The following is a 20,532-nucleotide window of genomic DNA, read 5'->3' as shown; positions in this document are numbered from 1 at the left end:
CAATACAGCGAGCGCCACTACTGCCAGCTAAATAAAAGATTCAAACTACTGAAGGCACTAACTACTGATAGGGATAGTTAGCAAATGAAAAATATTAATAGAGAACAAACAATGTATTTACCTTGATATCATCATATATAAATATAGCAGTTCATGACAAATTACAAAACTCCGCCATCTCTCTCCCCACATCCACCACTGCTGGCGACTCACCTCCAACTGCGCAACGCTACGCGCTGTTCACAGCCAGCTGCCTAACACTACAATGGCGAGTATTACAACAATGCAAAGCAGCCACAGGCTGCACACAGCACAGCCAGTGATTTTCATACTGAGGTGTCGTTACCAATAAAAAAACCTAAACAGCCTACTTACAACGTGTTGACTATTTTGCCCCTCTTTAGAGACCCACAAAGTACCATCGTTTATTGACGCTCTGGAATGTCCCATGCTAGTTCAGTGGACAGTCCACTTGCGCGCTTGCTAGTGGATTTGCGCCCATATCCGTCTTGCTCGAGGTTGGGGCCTCAGCGCCCTCACAGGGAATGTATCAACTTTCCAGTCTGTGACATGTCTACTACAGCCTGAAGATGGGACACTGAAGCGCCGAAACTGGTTGCAACAAAATAATTAAAATCGTAAAGACGGCTGTAGGATGAACATATAAAACGGCTGGAGGATGAACATATAAAACCTTAATGACACGTCAGTCCCCCTTCGTCTCCTTCCTCTTTCAATGCACTTAATACGTCTCAGCTCTCTCTCTTTCTCTCACTCACACACACAGACACACACAAGTGGAAATTCAGTGTCACCCTTTCACTTTTATAAAGAATTTAGCTAATCTGGCGTTCATTTATGATGTATTCGAGGTCCTGGCCGAGAATCATTCCAAACATTCTAATAAAACTATGTTCGACCTTTCAGAATTTCGTAAGTTTTATAAACTTTCATTTCTAGCCACTTACATACAATTTTGTTTTTATTTTTTTCAGGTTATCTACGTTGGTAGAAATCCTAAGGATACTGCAGTATCTTTGTACAATCATTACAAACTAACGTCACATTACAGTGGTACTATGGAAGGATTTATGAATGCATTTTTAGGAAACGTAAGTAAGTATAAGTACCTGAATATTTGTGTTTATAATAGAGAAGTTTATTAAAACTGGTACATAGGCTGGTCTTACATGGTGACTAGACGAGAGTGACAGGACAGGATTAAGATACAAAATGTGGCGAGTGTATGAATGTAGCGCCGCTTTCTAGCGAATTTCAACAGGAATCTCAGATATGACAACGCAGCTTTTTGGGGACGGCGTTCTTGAATAAATGCTTCAGGGGGTTACTGACACGTAACATTTCTAACCAATCCGAAGTTTTCGGCGACTTAGACGTCTACATCTACGCACTTCGTAAGCTACTGTAGGAGGTATGGCAGAAGGTACCTTGAACTCTACTACTCACTTCCTTTCCTGCCCTCACAGACCGTGCAAGCGAAAATATTTTTCTGTTTACGCAGATACAAGCAGGACCGATTTGAAACACTTTTCCGCACAAGCGATTTATTTTGAGTGCCAGCTTCCACCTCCTTTTTCCACCAATACTAATTGTGAGGCCGAGCGGTTCTAGCCGCTCCAGTTTGGAACCGCGTGACCGTTACGGTCGCAGGTTCGAATCCTGCCTCGGGCATGGATGTGTGTGGTGTAGTTAGGTTTGTTAGGTTTAAGTAGTTCTAACTTCTAGGGGACTGATGACCACAGCAGTTAAGTCCCATATTGCTCAGAGCCATTTGAACCATTCTGAACTAATTGTGATACGCACTGTATGTAACTCTTTTCAGCCTTTTGTGTGACGTCTGTGTAGCAACCTTACAGTTGTAGAGCCTGTGGTTCCCTTTCCAGCTTGGTGCTGCAAGCCGCATCTTGTGCCGCTCGGGTCTTAAACTGACCCCGAGTACGATCCTTCATTTGGATTACCTTGCTTTCGCGGTCGCTACGCGCAGTTTTGGAAGGGGTACAGCCGTTCTGCAGCCGGATGATAATGCCTGTTCTTTAAATTTTCTCAATAGTGTTTCTCCAAAAGAATTTCCCGCATTGGGTTCCCAGTTTGGTTCACGGATCGTCTCCGAAACACTCGCATGTTGATGGAACCTATTGGTAACACATCTAACAACGTGCCTCCGAATTGCTTCGATGCCTTCCTTTAATCCGATCTTGTGGTAACCCCAAACACTCTAGTAGTACTCAAGAATGGTTCGCTCGAGAGTTCCATTCACCGTCTCCTTTGTAAGTTAGCTGGACATTCCTAACCCTCTCCCAATTAAGTGATATCGACCATACGCCTTGTGCTCATTCCATTTCATATCGTTCTGCAGTGTTACACCTGTGTGGAGCAACACGCTACTAACACTGTATTCGAACATTATATGGTCGTTTTTTCTACTCATCTTCATTAAATTACATTTTTCTACCTTTAGAGCAAGATGCCAATTATCATACCAAACAGAAATTCTATGTCATCCTGTATTGTTCTACGGTCACTCGACGACGATACTTCCCCCATCCGCCAGACACTTAATTGTGACTTTCAGAATAATCATGTAGATGTACACTACTGGTTCATCGGCAAATAGCCGCAGTTAGCTGCTCACTCTATCCGACAGAGCCTGCCGGAGTGACCGTGCGGTTCTGGGCGCTACAGTCTGGAACCGAGCGACCGCTACGGACGCAGGTTCGAGTCCTGCCTCGGGCATGGATGTGTGTGATGTCCTTAGGCTAGTTAGGTTTAATTAGTTCTAAGTTCTAGGTGACTGATGACCTCAGCAGTTAAGTCGCATAGTGCTCAGAGCCATTTGAACCATTTTTTTATCCGTCAGATCATTTATATGTATTCAGAACACCGTCAGGTTATTTCAGTAGGTCGCTAGTATTTTCGGCCAGCTACATCTATAACCTCACTACACTGTGAAATCTTCTGATGATGGCGACGCGAGAAGTAGTCGAAAACCTGAGACAGATTCTCATTTGGTGCTGCAGTAAGTCAGTGAACCATTTTTTCGTGAAACTTAGATATCTTTAGAGGTTAAAACCACTGGAGGGAAGAGTGTTGAGAAATTAGAGAACCGGAATTTGCGGTTGACTGCAGAACCGCAACCAACGTGTACATCGCGTAAGGACCTCGAAGACGACCCATTAGAGCTCCTAGAAGTAAAGCTGTGAGTACCGGGCGTGAGTCGTGCTTCGGTAGCTCAGTTGGTAGAGCACTTGCCCGCGAAAGGCAAAGGTCCCGAGTTCGAGTCTCTGTCGGGCACACAGTTTTAATCTGCCAGGAAGTTTCATATCAGCGCACACTCCGCTGCAGAGTGAAAATCTCATTCTGTATCTTTAGAGGTTGATGACTAACAATGGCGGATACCCAGATAGAGACATACGGATGATAAATTTCCGCAGTCGACTGTCCCACGGAAAAGAGAAGTACGGCAGACGTCTATCCTATAGTAACCACTGCAACCGAAACATAACTCACAAGGACACCGCGCCCACTCATCAACACCGATTTGGTCTAAATTTGTTGTATATGCAGGGCTCGTTGAGGAATGAAAGCGACAGCATCGGGAGTTCCAGATAATCAAGCGTTTAGAATAAATAGCATTTTTGCTGCAGGCTGCACGACCCATGAGCCTTTTATAATACCGTAGTATCCAGGTACAAGTCTGTATGCTCATAATTTTTCTTTTTTCTCAATTTTTATGCTCCTTTCCACGAAAAAAACGAAATAATACCCAATATACAGTAATTCTTTAATATACTGATGGAAAGAATAAAAAGTCAGTGCAAATTTGGGACTGCAGTTAAATTTCCATGGAAGACTTACACAAGAAATTCATACGTTAAATTAGATACTTTTGTTATTTCACAGTTGATTTATACGAGATGGGGTGTAATTTGACGCCAAAACAGGGGTAGCAGTAGTTTTCTTGATATTTTGCACCTACATCAAAAACCCCGGATTTTAGCAAACACATGGTTATTTTCAAGTTTCTGTAGAAAAAGAAACTTCGTTTACACTCATAAACGACTCTCAACCGCTGCACTGTGTGGCAGCAAACCAGGCACAGTTTCATAAAATATAGGCAACTTAATCCATTTTGAAGTAGTTTTCTGAGGATGCGATTTCTTTTTCTTTCCCGATGGTATAAGAGCTCGTAAAATCCGTGTGCCCGCATGGTAATCGTTTTTATATGTGCAATTGGAACTAACTCTGGTGTTGGAGGGTCAGGATATTTTGAACAGACAGAGATTTGTAATGTACATGATAGTCGAAAAAGTGGAAAACGTTTTCGTTCATCGTTTATGTGCGGCTCTGTATTGGCAGGCATCCTGATCTTTCAAAGACCCCGTCATTTGTCTTTGGAAACAATATAAGGAAATTTCAAAATAGGGAACATTATTGCAAAATAGCGATCTTGTAATCCATGTAAGGTTAGTGAAAAGCAATGGCAATGGTTAATTTATTTAAAATGACCAGGTTTCGGCCTAGTTTTAGGCCACCTTTAGAACGGCACCATCAGCTGGTGTTCCAGCGACTGAGGTCTACCGACTGCCCTGGACATCGTCAGCTTCAGCTGATGGTGGTATTCTGAAGATGGCGTAAGACTAGACCGAAACGGTCATTTGAAATAAAATAACCATTGTATTGTAGACTGTTTCTCATAAAATCAAAAAATTTCAAAAATTTTGTACAAAGAGAAGAACAAGGAAAAATAAGTGCGAATCATGGGGAAATGGAAAGTAGTGACGAGGTAGCTTGCATGCATGAATAGGATCAGCTAATGGAGTGCTCCGAGCATTCTAATTTCCAACGCATTTCGTCGTCTCCACATTTCTTTGTCACTAAGTACAGGGTTACTGTAATTGAAGTTAAACTTTTAAAATGCTTTATAAATAACACCACTGGTCAGGATGACGTCAAATTGGAACAGAATATTATCGGTGTAGGGGGAAGACATTAAGCAGAAAAAAATAGAATGAAAATCGATCACTAGAAGGCGCTGTATGTGTCAGAATATGTAAATGAAAACACCTGTTGCCCGCACACCCACTGAAGTTAACGGCGGCTGAGGAGATGCGAACATACGTGAAACTGCTGAATAAATGACCACCATCATAAACCAAGCGGCTTCCAACAGCGTCTGCTTAACACCGTTTAGAGAACGTTGCTGCGCTGTACAATTGCAGCAGTCGCCTGGTTCATACACCGCTGCTGATTGCTGTTAATCGGAGACGAAGGCAGGGAATTTCACACCAGTATCGGAAATGGATGTCCACCGAGTGGTGACAGATGGCCTTTTAAGATGAATCATGTTTATGGTCCATCGAACAGATGGCCGTTGGCGTGTACGGAGTGAAACATCTGAAAGCAAAGGGTCTAGACTGGAGCAAGGAGCGTTATGGTGTGAACAATAGTTTCGTGCCATTTCCTGGGTGATCTCGTCATTCTTGAATGCACAATTGATCAACACAAGTACTAATCTATCCTTGGGGACCATGTACACCTTTACGTGCAGGTTGTTTTTCCTCGGCACGATGTCATTTACCAGCAACACATGTCACTTACGTGAGGAAGATATTTTAACCAGTTTTAATAAATTATTGACTGTCATTGACGTATTCACGATAGTTAGGAAGTGCTGTAGTCCGTAGCCAGCCATGAATCGGAGAGCACTTCCCACACTGGCTGGCTAGCTGACGAAGCGACCATATGTCGCGTGTAGTGGGGTGGGGCTTGGCGCTGGGCCGTAGCAACAAGCGTCAGCCTGGGAAATATACATGACGGGAAGTACCGCCATCTTGGCGCCACCTTCACCGATTTTCTTTATTTATATTTAAAAATTAAATTCATTTATGACAACCTGAATATGAAACGTCCCCTTAGAAAAATTATAAATGACTGTGCTTAAACTGACACACAATATTTTTAGCGCAACGCAATCTGACTTTTAATAATCCCTACTAAAGAATGGCCCTGACTAACAATAACCTATACCTTTCATGAATCACTTACCTCACAAAAATCTTCGTTACTCATACTACTACAATACAGCGAGCGCCAATATTGCCAGCTAAATAAAAGATTCTAACTACTGAAGGCACTAACTACTAATAGGCATAGCTAGCAAATGAAAGATTTTGATAAAGAACAAACAATGTATTTACCTTAACAGTGTTCGAAAGTCATAATATATAGCAGTTCATGACATCCAGTCTTACAAATTTGCTGTCTCTGATGGACACTCGTCCAGATCATCCACTCTGAAAACTCCGCAATCTCTCTCCCCACATCCACCACTGCTGGCGGCTCACCTCCAACTGCGCAACGCTACGCCCTGTTAACAGCCAACTATCCAACACTACAATGTCGAATATTACAACAAAGCCAACCAGCTACAGACTGCACACCGCACAGCCAGTGATTTTCATACAGAGCCCTACGTGGCGTTACCAACATAAAAACCTAAACAGCCTACTTACAAATACTAGGAGGAGCCTCTGGATGTTTAAATCTATTTATCATAATTTTGCCTCGTTAAAATTCACACCCGTTCATTAACAAATGCATATCTTACTAAGTACGAACTTGACCGGAAATCCACGAACTGTGACGAAACTAGTAAGAGATACGGATTGCGCGCCAAACTCGGCAGTCGGCGCTAAGAGCTCTTCCTGTCTTGTTCGATGGTAGCCATTCTCTCGGTTACGAGTAATTTGTGACATGAGTGTTTCATTATTGATCTAATAGGTATAAAAGTGATATTACGGCATTCTGTATGTTAATTTCCAGTAAATTGACACCCCAAAGTTGATCGACAGCAGTTTCAGATAATTAGCTTCCACCGACAGAGACATCTAATGCGCCAATGAAGAATCTGCAAGGGACGACATTTAAGAGAGCTGCACCGCGCACACGTAGGAGGAAATCCGACGGCACGACCCACCAAAGCGGATCAAGGAAGGTCCGACTTACACTCGCAAATTCCGGGTGGAAATGCTGACCAGTCATACTGTAGTCACATATACCACCCTCTACGGACTCGCAGCTAAGCTGAGTAATAACGGTATCAGTTTAGAAGCGAGGGATCTTGCAATGTGCATGGTTCGAAGATCACCAGGATGAGATTATCTTTCTGCTCTGGCCATCAATGCCCTCGGATGTAACCCCAATCGAGTATATGTGGAACACGACCTCGATCGGGCTGCTCGCCCCATGGACCTTCAACCGAGAAATTTAGCGCAGCTGGCCACAATACTGGAGTCGGCCCTGCTCCACATACCCTCCAGACACTCACCGACAATGTTCTTGCTTATCTCGTATCGGTCACCTCTGCAAAAGATGATTGTTGAGGCTTTTAACAGTTGGTCTCATTAATGTAACTGAAAAGACTATTTTGTAAAATTGGGACGGCTTCTCCTGGGGCTAGGTCAACGAAAAGTAAGTGTTACAAATATACAAAGATTTCGTAGAATAATATGTTGTGTTATTCAGTTTTCGTAGTGGAAGACAGCAAAACGTTGGACAAAATAGGAAAGAAAATAAAATTTTCTCTAGGAAAACATAATAGTGTTACTAGAAATAAGCTGCGATATCAAAATAAAAACTTACAGTTACAATACATTAGCAGCAACGAGAGAGGTGAAGCAGTGAGCTACTTTTCCAAAGGCCGGAGTTTAAATACCCGTCCCGCCATACAAAATTTTGATTTTCCGTGATTTGCCTGAAGCACTAAGATAAATGTCAGGGCTTTTTGTTCGTGATGCCTGGGCTGACATTCTCACCCATCCTCTCCCCAGTACGAGCTTGTGCATAGTCGGTAATGATCTCGTCGACGACTTGGCTCTACTACTTAGTCTACTTTGTATTAACAGATTTGATTGATTTCAGAAAGGCAAAATCTGTTAAAGGGAAAGCCATTCAATAACTGTGTAATAATGAGCAAACAATGCAGGCTTGCATATTGGGAACCAGTAGCACAGACGGCGAAACAAACAAAAGGACTAAATAAAAGACAGAAGTGCAAATGAATCTGAAATCGAAATATAATCCGGCGACACATGTAATAAGACGTATGGGCGGTAGATGATGATGACGGTGATGTATGGTTTGTGGGGCGCTCAACTGCGCTGTTATCAGCTCCCTTACAAATTACCAACCTTTGTTCAGTCCAAACTCTCCACTCGCCACTTTCATGAATAGTGATGAAATGGTGAGGACAACACAAACAGCCAGTCATCTCTATGCAAGTGAAAATCCCTGACTCCGCTGGGAATCGAACTCGGGACCCCGTGCTCGGGAAGCGAGAACGCGACCGTGAGACCACGAGCAGCCGACTGGATGATAGAGAGACAAAAAATGTTTTTTTCTGGATTCCATGAAATACATAATGCCGAAACGACACCCAGGTGTCACGTTATGAGATGAGACGAACAACATAAGTGAGTGGCACTGAAGATTCTCGTGCCAAGAAAAGCCTTCTTCAGGAAGCCTTCGTCCAAAATAGGATGCCAAATGATTTTCATGCCTAGTTATGCTATAGCAGTCCCTCTAAAATACTTCTGCAATCACCGCTTCTTATTTTATTGCACGTTTTACACGAAAACGTCTAAGGCGAGAAACAGAGACTTAAATGAAGGAAAATCTGAGAAAAATCAGCCAGTCCTACACATTAAAATGAAACTCTGCGGCTGAGACAGGATATTTACCACAAAATTTTATATCTTATGCCGCGTGGGCAATGTGCGTAAGAAACAACACATGAATTTATATGAGATTTATAGGGTCCAAAATCGGTCGACGACGAAGACTTCAATTTTGTAACCGTTCTGCCTTCTGGCAATCAGAATAATCTACAGACAATTCGTTCCCATTTTGATGCGAAAAATGTCAAGAGAATTACGTCGTGTTCTAGCACACTCAAGCAGCCGGTTCACCCCCACCTTGGAGTCTGGCTGATTTATTGAAATACCGTCAGGGTTTCCAAATGACCTCATCAGCGAGGGATGTGAAAGAGAGGGTTGCGAAGGAGTCCACGTTTCAGAGGCACGCCGCCCACCCGACTGGAATAGATAACACAGACTCGTCTCCGAATTTCAGAGCAAGCTGAGGACGGAATATTTCTGAAGAACTCAAGACACATTGGTTCTGTACCTTTAGAGATGTACCGTTAGTAGAACTTCAAATTATTTCCTCAGTCAACATAGAGTGCAGTTGATCGAAAAGGCGTAACTGATCTTCGTAAAAATATTACTTAGCAGATTATTATAGATTCAATTTTTTCAGGAAATTTCTAGTGACTATGGTATGGCTGCCCATGTTGTTGCACAGTATGGTCAATGGTATCACACAGAATATTGCTGTTGTCAGAACTATCGCTGTTCTCACTTACGGAATTTTATAACAAATATTGATCTTCACTACGATTTTCAACATCTTTACCTCATGCTCAGGGGCAGAAACATTCACTAATTTACAAGCAGCAATCTGATATCAAGATATCAACCATAGACAATATTTCGACTTAGACTATTGAAGGTTGGGTGAACTGCACCTTTGTATGAATTTCATACCATTGAAATGCTAGAAACGTCACAAATATTTCTCCAGAGGTGAATATAGAAGACTTAAAAACGCACTCAGAACAGAAACCGACAAAGTGAAAGAAAAGTATATAGATGAAGTGTGAGACGGAATATAGGGCCTACAAAGAAGAGGAAGGTACGACCTTATTTACTAGAAAGCAAAGGAGCTGAGAGATAGAGAAAAGAAAGATCTTTCAGGATAGAAGACGTTAGAGAACAGATGGTTGCTGAATAAACGGAGGTGGTAAAAATGTGGGAAGAATATGTAAAGGAACTCCAGGATCAGGAACATCGCCCACAAGGCACTGAAATAGAGACAGAGGAAGAGATTGACGAAGACGAAGAAGGATCTAGCATTCTGACAACTGATGCAGAGAAGGCAGTTAATGACATGAAGAGGACGAAAGCCACAGGATATAACGACATACCAGTGGATTTGCTGAAAGAATTCGGTAAAGAGCGTTTGAAGGCATTGACTCATCTCACAAACAAAATCTACGAATGTGTGGAGTGGTCTAAGGACTTTTTGGATGTCACAGTGGTTGCCATTGAGAAGAAACAGCAACCCAAGAAATGTAGTGATTTCAGAACAATCAGCTGAGTCTTACACGTAGCGAAGATTATTGCAAGAATACTCAACAGACGGCTGGAACCCGAAATTGAAGAAGTAATAGGGCAGGATCATTTTGCATTCAGGAAGGGAAAAGGAATCAGAGACACCATCCGCGTGGTGAAGATATTGTCCGAGAGAGTTTTGCCTGTTAACGAAGAAGTTTGTCTTTATTTTATAGACTTGAAAATGGCCTTTGATAGAATCAACTGGATAAAATTGATGAACATCCTTAAGAGATAGGAATAAACTAGAGAGACAGGAGACTAATTCTCAACTTGTACTTGGAACAAAGAATAAAGATGCGGCTGGACTATGGAGAAACTGGCAGTGTGCAAATAGGAAGAGACGTGAGAAAAGGGTATTGTCTATCGCCGAGTCTCCTCAGCCTGTTTGGGGAATGGCTGGCGATAAAACCTTTGAAAGGATGCGGAAACTTTAGATAAGGAGGATGACACATGAGTACCATCAAGTATGCAGAGGACTTTGTAGTGCGTGCTAAAAATCAAAATACAGCTCTAACTCATGATTAACCAGATGGTGGAAACTGAAAGGAAAAGTGATGCGGATATGAAAAAGGGAGGACGTTTGAGGATAGCGATCGACAGTTGAGAATTGGAGGATGTGAAACAGTTCAAGTACTTGGGACATTTAGTGACGAAAGATGCCCAATGCACCAGTGAAATTCCAGCAAAAATCGCTATGGCCAAAACTGCATTCAATAAAAAGAGGATTCTGCTGACCGGCAAAGTAAGCTTGGAATTAAGGAAGAAACTGGTGAAGCGCTACATCTGGAGCATTTCACTGTATGGAGCAGAGACGTAGACCATTAGAAATAAGGAAAAAGAATACCTTGAAAGTTTTGAAAAGTGGTGCTGGAGGAGAATGGAGAAGATCAAGTAGACCGATCGGGTGACGAATAACGATGTACTGATAAGAGTGGGACAGAAGCGCGACATTCTGAATACAATTTTTCGGAGGAAGTCCAACTGGATCGTGCACATACTTAGACACAGAGGGCTCATACACAAAGTCAATGAAGGGAAAATTAAAGGAACGGCAGGACGAGGAAGAAGAAGAATTCAAATTTTGGATGATTCCAAAGAAGGAAAGAGGTACAGCAGACTGAAAGAAGAAGCTGAAGACAGGGAATATTGGCATCAGAAATTCTCCGTACGAAAACGCAGACCTGCTACTAGCAGAGTATTACATAATAACATAATAATAAGGGGTGGACATTGAACTGATGCTTCGTTACTGTGAGTGTCAGAAACCCACCTCCCTCAAATTTTGTCCATCACTCGATGGGAGCATGACCAAGGCTGCAGTTTAACTGTCTAAGAGAGGAGGCTAATTTGGGTCCAATAAATTTATAATTTCAGTTAATTACAACTGACACCTTTTTGAAGACCAAGAGTTTATTTCCAAACAAACCACGGCAAGAATCAAAAGGTCAAATCAGATATTGAATACCGGTAAACGTTTCCAGTGTACTTCCCTTGTAAACCCTCTTAGAGTTCACCACTTCTATTGTGACCACACATTGTAATGAGGTGTACAGTGATATAAGTCGAGAGCCGTTCTCACGGTTTCCATCAGCTGTTTTTTGCTACTTCGAATATACCGGGACTAAAGTGCGCGCCACGCACATCTCCAAGTCAACTGAGCCTCCTCATCTTCATGTAAGTAGGAAACCAATTAAACATTATTCGTACCGCGTTATCGATATATGTAACTGCCTTACGCTATTTTCTCAGAATTTGAAGAAATATTCCGTATCTATCATCATGTATGCAACACGTATCATATTTCAAGTCAATAATTTCATAAACGAGGTTGAGCTCCATTATTCTTTCAAACTACAAACAGCTATCAATCTCTGACCAAAATGAGTTCCGCTCTGAAATAAAAATAAATAATCCCCATCATCATCGTCATCTTCGCTTTAAGGATTAGGCGTTTCATGTTTTACATGTCCCATGTTACCCATCGCTTCCTCGATCTTTCTTGACGTCTTATTCCAAGTGGCTTTAATATTCTTATATGCAGAGGTACTCTTTGTCCACTCATTTGATCGAGATAATCGTTTCACTTCCTCCTGTTTTCTTGTATTGTTTTGAGAATGGTGAAAACATATGATTCTTTCATAGTTTCAGAATTTCCAAATCTGTCTGCAGTTGTGCTTCCCTTTACTGCTCTTAGAAACCTCGTCTCAGTAGTTTATAAGCGACGTGTTTGATGTTTACTGATGACACGCGATTCAATTCCGTATACAAGCACTGGATTTCCCATCGTCTTGTAAATTTTCGAACTTGTTTCTTTCTTCGTTTATTATTTTAGACATCTGTTTTTTGTTCCACATATACTCCCAAACCTCGTTATTTCAAATCTATGTCTTTGTTATACTCATACGTTATGTCACAACCTACAGAGTTAAGACGTTTTACCGCCTCTACTGTTGTTTAATCACAATTGTTGTCAGTACAGGATATTTTTCTTTAAGAGCCTCTGACTTGGTCTTCTTTTCTAAAATTGTCGCAAGATGTTCTTCACAAATCGTACGTAATAAATGAATCCCGATTTGAAGGTCACCTTCATTCTCTGACAACAGGGTGGCCTTGTCTGGAGAAAAAAAAAAGCAATTCGAGCACTGTTAAAAATCTCCTTCCGTTTCCGAAAAGCGTTGTGCAAATAAAAATTAAAAACCATAGGTGAAGTGCTGCACGCTTGTCTCCCTAGCTACTTTGTGACTGTACAGTACCATTTACAGCTAAATTTACAATCGTTTGTTCGTACAGATATTTTAAAACGGTTATTTGGTGTTGTGGAGACTTTTTTCATAATTATCTGCATTATATTTCTGTGAACATTATCGAATTCCTTAATAAAATCACTGTACGCTAAATGGGTTTTCCTATTATGTTCTCTCTGTTTTCCGACTGTTTGTATAATTACAAATATTGCACCTGTTGTCGACCTGCCCATCCGAAATCGCATTTGTTATTCTAATAAAGTCTCAGCTATAATTTTAACCTCTGGTTCACTATTCTTGCATTAACTTGGTATCTCGTGTTCAGCATACTGAATACACTATTGTAGAAGGTTGACCCCATATTTCAGCAGTTCAGCGTTCATGCCATGAACACCTTTAGCTCTTCTATACGTTGAGGAGTTAAGGGCTTCTCGTAGTTCATCTTTACATAAATCGTCCACGCATCCTACTTCAAATTCATCTTATTTGTTCTCTGTGGAACATGTTTGCTCATACCGCAGGTTCATGTCATGTTCTATCCATTTTGCTTGTTGGATGTTATTTATTTTAGGAATTTATTTTTCTGTTTGATTAAGCATCTTCACTGATTCATAAGCTGTCAATCTCCTTCCGTGAATATCGTCTTCTATTACACTAATAAACGTATCCCAAGATTCTTCATGAGCTGGCTTCACTGCTAGATCTACTGCATTCTTCTCTTCTTTGTAAGTTTCATGGTTCTCCTCTAGCAGTTCATTGAGACACTTAAGATAACATTCTTCTTTCTTTAATACCCTTGTTTGTGTGGCCATCTTCCGGAGCAGCTGCTATAATGTACTATCTGTCTTGAGCTGACTGCAGTGTAATTAAAAAGAACTACACCAGATGCGTTTCGCTTCTATTTACAAAGCATCTTCTGTGGTATTGGTGTTTCTTTACATAGTCTGCACCTTCCCCTCTTCCTAGCAGTGGTTGATGTCGACATGCTTCATCTCACATCTGCAGTTTTTGGCATTTTGTGTTATTTCCTGCGCTGCACTATTTGTAACGGGCTTTCTTAACTATTTTTCATTCATCACTGCTACACGTATCTTTTCTTTATAACTTTACAACCTATAGTTCAGATGTCCAAAGTTTTAACAGTTTCTTCCTTATTACATTTTTCTTTCTTCCTAAAACGTCCTCAAATTCTTGCTTAACTGAAGTTTGTACATTTTTTTCATTCGTTCTCTACATGTTGCGCTTATTCTTTCTGCTCTAGTTATTGACCAAGTGTCTTTGGTACAGATGCCAGATGATGTCCGCAGTTAGTGAATATAGTTAATACATTTCCTTCAAAACCTTCTCTTCTGTCAATAGTTAGTTCTATCTGCTTATGGTGCTTACATCTGTATGATATATTATTAAGAAATGATCAAAATCTGGCATATCCTCTATATCCTCTTCATCTCTTACTTTTTAAAAATTTTCGTTCCCCATAATGTAGTCAATAAGAGCTTAGATCCTCGAGATGACTGTGGATGTCCTTTTTTCCGTAAGAAAGCATTAGTTATATTTATTTTATTAAACGAAACAAAATCTGTGAGCAATCTTTCAATACTGTTTATGATGTATTCTCACTTCTTTTCTATAAACTCACGTGTTTATTTCCTACCCTTGCTTTTAGGCGTCCTGTCATATTATTTGATGCTATTGTTGTATATTATTTTCGAATTACATTGACAATCAAGAACTTTCACGTACCATTCATATTTTCAAATATATGTGTTCAACTTCATCAACATTTTGGTTTAGTACTCCATTACTTGGTAAGCTTCATTGCCGTCCTAAGTTGAAGTTAGTAACCGTTTAACCAATATCCAGAATGAAACTTGCACTCTGCAGTGGAGTGTGCGCTGATATGAAACTTCCTGACATATTGTGACTGTGTTCCGAACAGAAACTCGAACTCGGGACCACCGCCTTTCGCGGGTAAGTGCTATACCATCTGAACTACCCAACGACGACTAATGGCTCGTCCTCGCAGCTTTAATTCCGCCAGTACCTCGTCTCCTATCTTCCAAACTTCACAGAAGCTCTCCAGCAAACCTCACAGAAACAGCACTCCTGGAAGAAAGGCTTAGCCATAGCCTGGGGGATATTTCAGGTTTTTACTATGCAGCGTAGTGTGCCCTGATATAAAATATCCTGGCAGATTTAAACTGTCTGCCGGACCTCGACTCGAACTCTGGACTTTTGCCAGGCTGCGGTTAAACCATGACTCACCAATATCCTTTCTTCCAGGAGCTCTAGTTCTGCAAGGTTTGCAGGAGAGCTTCTTGAAGTTTGGAAGGTAGCAGACAAGATACGTGCAGAATCACACGGTCGTCTGTCGTATTGCGCATCTCAGATGGTAGAGCACTAGCCCGCGGAAGTTGAAGTTCAGAGTTCGAATCTCGCCGGCCGGAGTGGCCGTAAGGTTCTAGGCGCTACAGTCTGGAACCGCGAGACCGCTACGGTCGCAGGTTCGAATCCTGCCTCGGGCATGGATATGTGTGGTGTCCTTAGGTTAGTTAGGTTTAAGTAGTTCTAAGTTCTAGGGGACTGATGACCTCAGAAGTGGAGTCCCATAGTGCTCAGAGCCATTTTTTTGAACCAGTTCGAATCTCGATTCGGCACACAGTTTTAATCTGCCAAGAAGTTTCGTTGTACAATATGTTTTCGATAAGTGATTTTCTACAGCTTGTAACTGTTCGAAATATGTCATGATTACCGCCTTCAGCTGCTAATATATTTCTTTTTTTATCAACCAGTTTCGGTGTAGAGACCAGGAACAAGTTCTTACTTAAAAAGATTTACAGCATCATAGTAGGCGAAGATATCATTTCCGCTAAATAATAAACCCCGTGTAACTGTCATTATTCTCACATACTAATACAAATTACATTGTCACTATATAAATAGTGTCAGGCAGTGCACTGCATAGCATTTGCATTGTGTTACGATGTGACATCAGAGTCGGATGAATGGTTTTGTTATCTCGAAGTCAGTGATTTCACCTAACATAACGCTGTAAATTCTTCTAGAGAACGTGATGATGGTCTGTAGACCGAAATTGCTTAAATGAAGAATGTTACCTGCAGCTCGAGACTGAAATATTGACATTATTCTAACCATTCCCCTCCCTGCCATCCAACAAAGTGTTTTGGCTTGTTTTTAGGGTTGTTGTTTGATAGCGCCAGGATTGTGTTCTATTGGGTCTGCTGTTGCTGCTCACGTTTTTTAGGACCCTATGACTGGCATGTGAACACGGAATCGATAGGTTCAAGAGGGTCATATTCAATGCCAATCTGAATGACCCCACCGTAGTAGCATTGCTGGTGACAATTTTGTATCGTCCGTACAGCATCTTACGTCCACGTCAAGTGCCTTGCTTAAGGAAGTGACTCGTTTACAGCACAGCAGGTATCCACACACATAACGAGTGGAGTGTTATGGGTTCTCAGGACGGCGACAATTTTTGCGTTGCTTCTCCCGTTGTCGCGGGAAAAAAAAGAGAGATGGGTAACCCCAGTCTGCACAACAATACTGGAAACAACACTAGCACCCCGTCACTTAGAACGACTCTTGGTTCTCGGTGCTCCGGTGCTCCGGTGCTCCTTTTCGCCGCGCCAGGGATGGTAGCTCTGCCTACTAAATATCGCATGATGTATACACAGAAATCATCTATAGATATAATTACATATTCTCCCTACCGTTACTGCACATGCACAGTAATTACGATAAATTTCGTTAATTGATATAGTTTTGAAGTAGCGATTTTAAGGGCCACAAGAGTATGTACAAAGGATCTCAACATTCCAAGCCAACATCACCTTTGGTGCTGCATTATACGGCAAATAATGCATATTAATTGTGCTGTTTTCATATACTCAACTATTTGTTTCAATTTTTCAGTTTTCTACACTCCATACTGGAACCATGTGTTGGGATTCTGGAAAAAGAGGGGAGAATCGCACCTACTTTTCAACACAGTAGAAGAAATGAAGCAGGTAATGGAATTTCAGTTAAAACTAGAGCGTTCATCACATTTCACTGTGTGTAACAAAATGTGCACAGCTTTACATAGCACGTATGAACGATACACAACGTATATGCAAAACCACTTGTACGGAATAGAGTATAGCATACGATGGCAGATGAGCTTCACATCTAAGACCATAGCATTATGAAGAACGGTAGAGAGTTCTATCATTTAGCAACATAACAGATTAAACATTTTTTTGTTTAAACTGTCTGTTGACATTTATTATCACTTGCACATATCTCTTCCGTAATGAATATGAGAATTTTAGAGATATTTTTATTGAATTGTTTACTGCTTCTTGACACCTATCCACCATCTACTTCCGTTTCCGGCACCAAAATTTGTCGAATAATTTCTCCCTTTTTCTCTTTAGTCATTCGAATAATTTTGTTTTCAGTCTCTCAAAGATTTAAGCTTCATTATGTTCTTGCAATTCTTTTTTGAGTTTACAGTGTTTGTTGATGCACAGTTACACATTTAATATGGCATTGGAGACAAGGTAATTCATTGCAGGATTTTTTCTTATGCATCATTTGTATCTCCAGTTACCTAACCTGTTTTGCGCAATTAAATTGTTGGGCTGTAGAATGACTGTCGCTTTAAAGGTAGGTCACAGAAGAGTGACTTAAAAGTAGAGAAAAGTATAACTTCTATGTCTGGTTCTTGTCAACGTCATTAGCAGTAGGGACTGGAGCAATTCATTGTTGTGTATTTATATCTACTGAGTACTGCTCATTTTATTTCATATTCTGAAATTTCGCACCTCAAAGGGTTTGAAAACCTGTGATAGTAATTTATGAGAAGAAAAGAGCATATGGACTTCGTAAGATGACACGTAGTCTTTGATGATCGAATGTAGAGTAAGTGCGATGTTCCTCATCATTAAATATCTTGACGGTAGTTAAGACAAAGCTATTCCAACTATTACTGGCCACTATAAATCTACTATCGATACAAGTCTTCAAATATTTTTATCACTATTTCGTAGGTACATCATAAGGTAGAAACATTACATATTGTTAGAAGATAACTTGACGGAACCAAATAAAAATTTTTAATTGGTGTATGGTAACGTCTGTCACAGTTTCGCTCTTATGGTGTTAAGTGAGTGTGCTCTACAAACAACTTAAATTCGATAACAGTTTTACGCTTCAGTAGTAACTCGGTATTAGTTGTAGATTTCGATGTTGGTTAAAAACATGTGTAAGCGCCTGTCGCCGGCCGGTGTGGCCGTGCGATTCTAGGCGCTTCAGTCTGGAACCGCGTGACCGCTACGGTCGCAGGTTCGAAACCTGCCTCGGGCATGGATGTGTGTGATGTCCTTAGGTTAGTTAGGTTTACGTAGTTCTAATTTCTAGGGGACTGATGACCACAGATGTTAAGTCCCATAGTGCTCAGAGCCATTTGAACCATTTTTTAAGCGCCTGTTATCGTGCTACTTCTTCTTTTGACAATAGGGAACTGGCAGGTGACAACTGAGTTTTATTTCTTAGAAACAGTGCCATTATGTAATCACGGCAATTAAAGAAACTGACTGATAATTGGCCACTTTCTCTCCATAACTCGTACTCAAGCTACATGGTGGAAGAACAATACGGTTTTGATATTTCTCGCGCTTGTGTCCCTCACCTCATCCGTCTTTGACAAATCCGTTTCTAGAAAGAGGGAGACTGCTTTTACCGAAAGTATTCGATCGTTGTTACAATTTTTATTCCATATTCATTGTGTCAGGAATCTAAATCGGGACGTTCTTATTCATAGTCAAATATTAAATAATCAATAATTATTTCAGTATTAGGATGTGTAAACTTCATTTTAGTTACATGCACGTAAATGTTCTCTTCGCTCGTTTCAGTGTCTTCAGGAAATCATCAAAAGAACTGCTGACTTCCTAGGCAAGAGGCTGACTGACCAAGAAGTGAACATGCTGATGGAACATTTGGAGACGTTTCAGTCGCTGAGGCGGTTCACTGGGCTCCGGATAGCTGCCAGCGGAGAGGACCCTTTGGGCACAGGAAACGACGACGTTGACGGTCGACTGACCCCGGACATGTTAGCGCGTTTCGACAGGTGGAGTGAAGAGTCCCTTCAGGGTACAGGATACACCGGGCCTGTGTAATGTTTGACAGTAGAATTACGGATCGTCAAACGCCGCTTCTGTTGTTCATATGAGAAATGACTACGGATAGCCATGACGCTTTGCCATTTCCTTTTTTTTGTTACTATATTTTCAGGATAATTTTCTCAATTACGTAAAGCATTTGCCAGTATTTTATTTAGCGTTAACTACGGCATGTATAAGAAATATGAAGGTAAAATGTGAGATAAAATCTGTGCAGTTCGTGTGTAGTAACCTCGCTGTGCCAGAGATGTACATACTTCATTATTCGGTAATTAATTATTCTTAGATTTAAAGCACTGTCTCAATGAATCATCTTCGTGAGTAATCCGTTAACATCAGATGTTTTATGTTTTCCTTCACAATGAACATCTTACGTTGTGTAAACGTATTTGAAATACTTTGATGTGAAGCTCAACAATAAAACATTTACGAATGCCAAATGTTTCTCAGAATAAACAGCTTTGAATTATTTCTTTTCCTACTCCGTTTTCCCACGTAGAACTACATATCCTTGCTCAAGATTCTCCAGAAGTACAAAGAGAACCCACTGAATCTGATAATTTCGCTACACTGCTGCAAATTAAAGTGTAAGTAAACAGAGCAATGCTCGTCTATGGTATCGATTTTCATGATATGATATCTACATCATTACGTAAACCTGCACTGGAAACCTCTGTAGAGTACATGGCTGAAGGTACTGCCAACTGCACTATTCATGAAAGCACCTTTTAGTTCATTTAGCGGCCAAATGAGACACTACATCCACATTCACTGGACGAATTCTTCGCTAATACAGTTTTAACTCGCTCCTCCCATCCCCATGGCCTTTCAGACTTTTAACTTGTTTGATGTGGCCTGCCAACCTCACCATGTTATAGCAGCACTTACAGCCAACATCTTCCACTCTTTCCAGTATATATTTCACTTTACGTTCTCCGCTGGCATATGCAATTTATTTCCGGATATCTTAATTCACTAGGTACCCCCCATTCTAGTTTATGTGAACCATGCAGTCATTTTCAAACAGTTCTACGATCAACGTCTTAATTACTTACTTTTCCTCTGAATAATCAGTATCCATCTGTAACACCACGTATCAAACGATATGAATCTTACTGTCCCGATTTTTCCACAGTCGACACTCCTCTTCCATGCAACGTTGTGCTCTAGAGATACGCTGTCAAATTAAGGCCTATATTACGATATCAGTATGCTTCTTTGGCCAGGAAAGCTTACTGGGACGATGATCTCTTCTTTCTTTTATATACGTCTCGTGAAATCTTGCAATTTATGAACATTAAATACTGTCATTGGTTTACGCGCACACTGAACTTCATTCCACTTCTC

General features: G+C 40.9%; 1 protein-coding gene across 3 annotated transcripts in view; it reads left to right on the top strand.

Moving 5' to 3' along the window:
* LOC126262951 (luciferin sulfotransferase-like) overlaps positions 1–19,520 on the top strand; it is an 80,315-nt gene extending 60,795 nt beyond the window's left edge. For all 3 annotated transcript variants that reach the window (XM_049959893.1, XM_049959895.1, XM_049959894.1), the window contains 3 exons: positions 996–1,116; positions 16,934–17,028; positions 18,919–19,520. In XM_049959893.1, coding sequence (XP_049815850.1) covers positions 996–1,116; positions 16,934–17,028; positions 18,919–19,182 — 480 coding nt within the window. In that variant the 3' untranslated portion in view covers positions 19,183–19,520. The remainder of the gene's footprint in view (positions 1–995; positions 1,117–16,933; positions 17,029–18,918) is intronic.
* Positions 19,521–20,532: the final 1,012 nt, after the last annotated feature.

Source organism: Schistocerca nitens, chromosome 6 (assembly GCF_023898315.1).
Source record: "Schistocerca nitens isolate TAMUIC-IGC-003100 chromosome 6, iqSchNite1.1, whole genome shotgun sequence".
Classification (NCBI taxonomy): domain Eukaryota; kingdom Metazoa; phylum Arthropoda; class Insecta; order Orthoptera; family Acrididae; genus Schistocerca; species Schistocerca nitens.
The sequence above is the reverse complement of the archived record's forward strand: the minus strand, read 5'-3'. Positions and strand labels throughout refer to the sequence as shown.